Source organism: Haliaeetus leucocephalus, unplaced genomic scaffold, assembly GCF_000737465.1.
Source record: "Haliaeetus leucocephalus isolate CR32 unplaced genomic scaffold, Haliaeetus_leucocephalus-4.0 Scaffold284, whole genome shotgun sequence".
NCBI lineage: Eukaryota > Metazoa > Chordata > Aves > Accipitriformes > Accipitridae > Haliaeetus > Haliaeetus leucocephalus.
Window position 1 is genome coordinate 3,474,665 of NW_010972720.1, and position 1,048 is coordinate 3,475,712.

The following is a 1,048-nucleotide window of genomic DNA, read 5'->3' on the forward strand; positions in this document are numbered from 1 at the left end:
CCCCCCCCCCCGCCCCCCCCCGCCGCGGGCCCCCGCAGCTTCGCCCCTACCGAGACGGCCCCGGGTACCGAGGCGGCCCCCCCGCGGGCAGCGCCCCAGCTGCCAGGGCCGGGGGGTCCGGGGAAGCCGGCGGGTCGCTGCCCTTGCCGGAGCTCCGCTGCTAGCGGCGGGGCCGCGGCCGGGACCGCTCCCCGCCGGGCAGCCCCAGCACCACGGCAGGAGCGGAGCCCTTGGGCTGCCCCCGCCGATCAGGTGTTTTGCGGTTCTTTGTAAATGCCGTCGCTCCCCGTGCGACCTTCCTTCCAGCAACCCTGGAAACCCAGATATTTATTCCCCCCCCCCCCAAACAGATCCTTCCTCCGCGTTTAAAGCAGCCCCCCTGAGAAAGGCTTCTCCCAACTATCGACTTCCAGGCGGTCCGTTCGAGCGGGCTCGGAGCCGCATGCCCAGAGGAGCGAGCTGGCATCTGCAGCGGGGGCGCGGGCTCACCTTTGCCTCCCCGGCGTCGGGCTCCTCCTCGTAGTACCCCTGGCCGGACTCGTAGGCGGCGGCGGCGGCCGGCTGCCGGGGTCCCAGGAGCACGGCGCCGGCAGCAAGGCAGCAGCCCAGGGAGAGCACCTCCAGCAAGTGCATTGTGCAAAGATGGCAGGGCGAGCAGCGGGGCCGCGGGGCGGCTGCAGGAACGCAGGCGAAATTATGAGGCTCCTTCTCTTCCTCTCCCCCCTCCCTCCCCTCGCAATATCCAAGGCAGTAAAATCCGTGGGATGGAGAAGATGCGGTAGCAGCAGCTCCCAGGCGCCGGCAGGGGAGTTCCCAACTTTCCCAGCCGCTTTGCAAATTGTCACCAAAGTTATCCCGAGTTTGCCAGGTAAAAAACCCACCAGGAAACCGGACATCCGAGGCTGCGCTCACTCAGGAGGTGGAAAGCGCAGAGAGGAGGAGGAGGAGGAGGGAAGGGAAGGGGGGAGAGAGAGAGCGAGCGGCAGAGCAGGACCGAGCGGCCGGGCGCACCGGGGGAGTTCCCTTCGCCCTCCCGCGCGGGCCGAGA

General features: G+C 69.2%; 1 protein-coding gene across 1 annotated transcript in view; it reads right to left on the reverse strand.

The window, feature by feature from the left end:
* Positions 1–896, reverse strand: part of VEGFC (vascular endothelial growth factor C) — an 82,174-nt gene extending 81,278 nt beyond the window's left edge. Inside the window, 2 exon segments of the mRNA XM_010569977.1 lie at positions 490–803; positions 806–896. Of these exon segments, the coding sequence (XP_010568279.1) occupies positions 490–803; positions 806–896 (405 nt within the window).
* Positions 897–1,048: the final 152 nt, after the last annotated feature.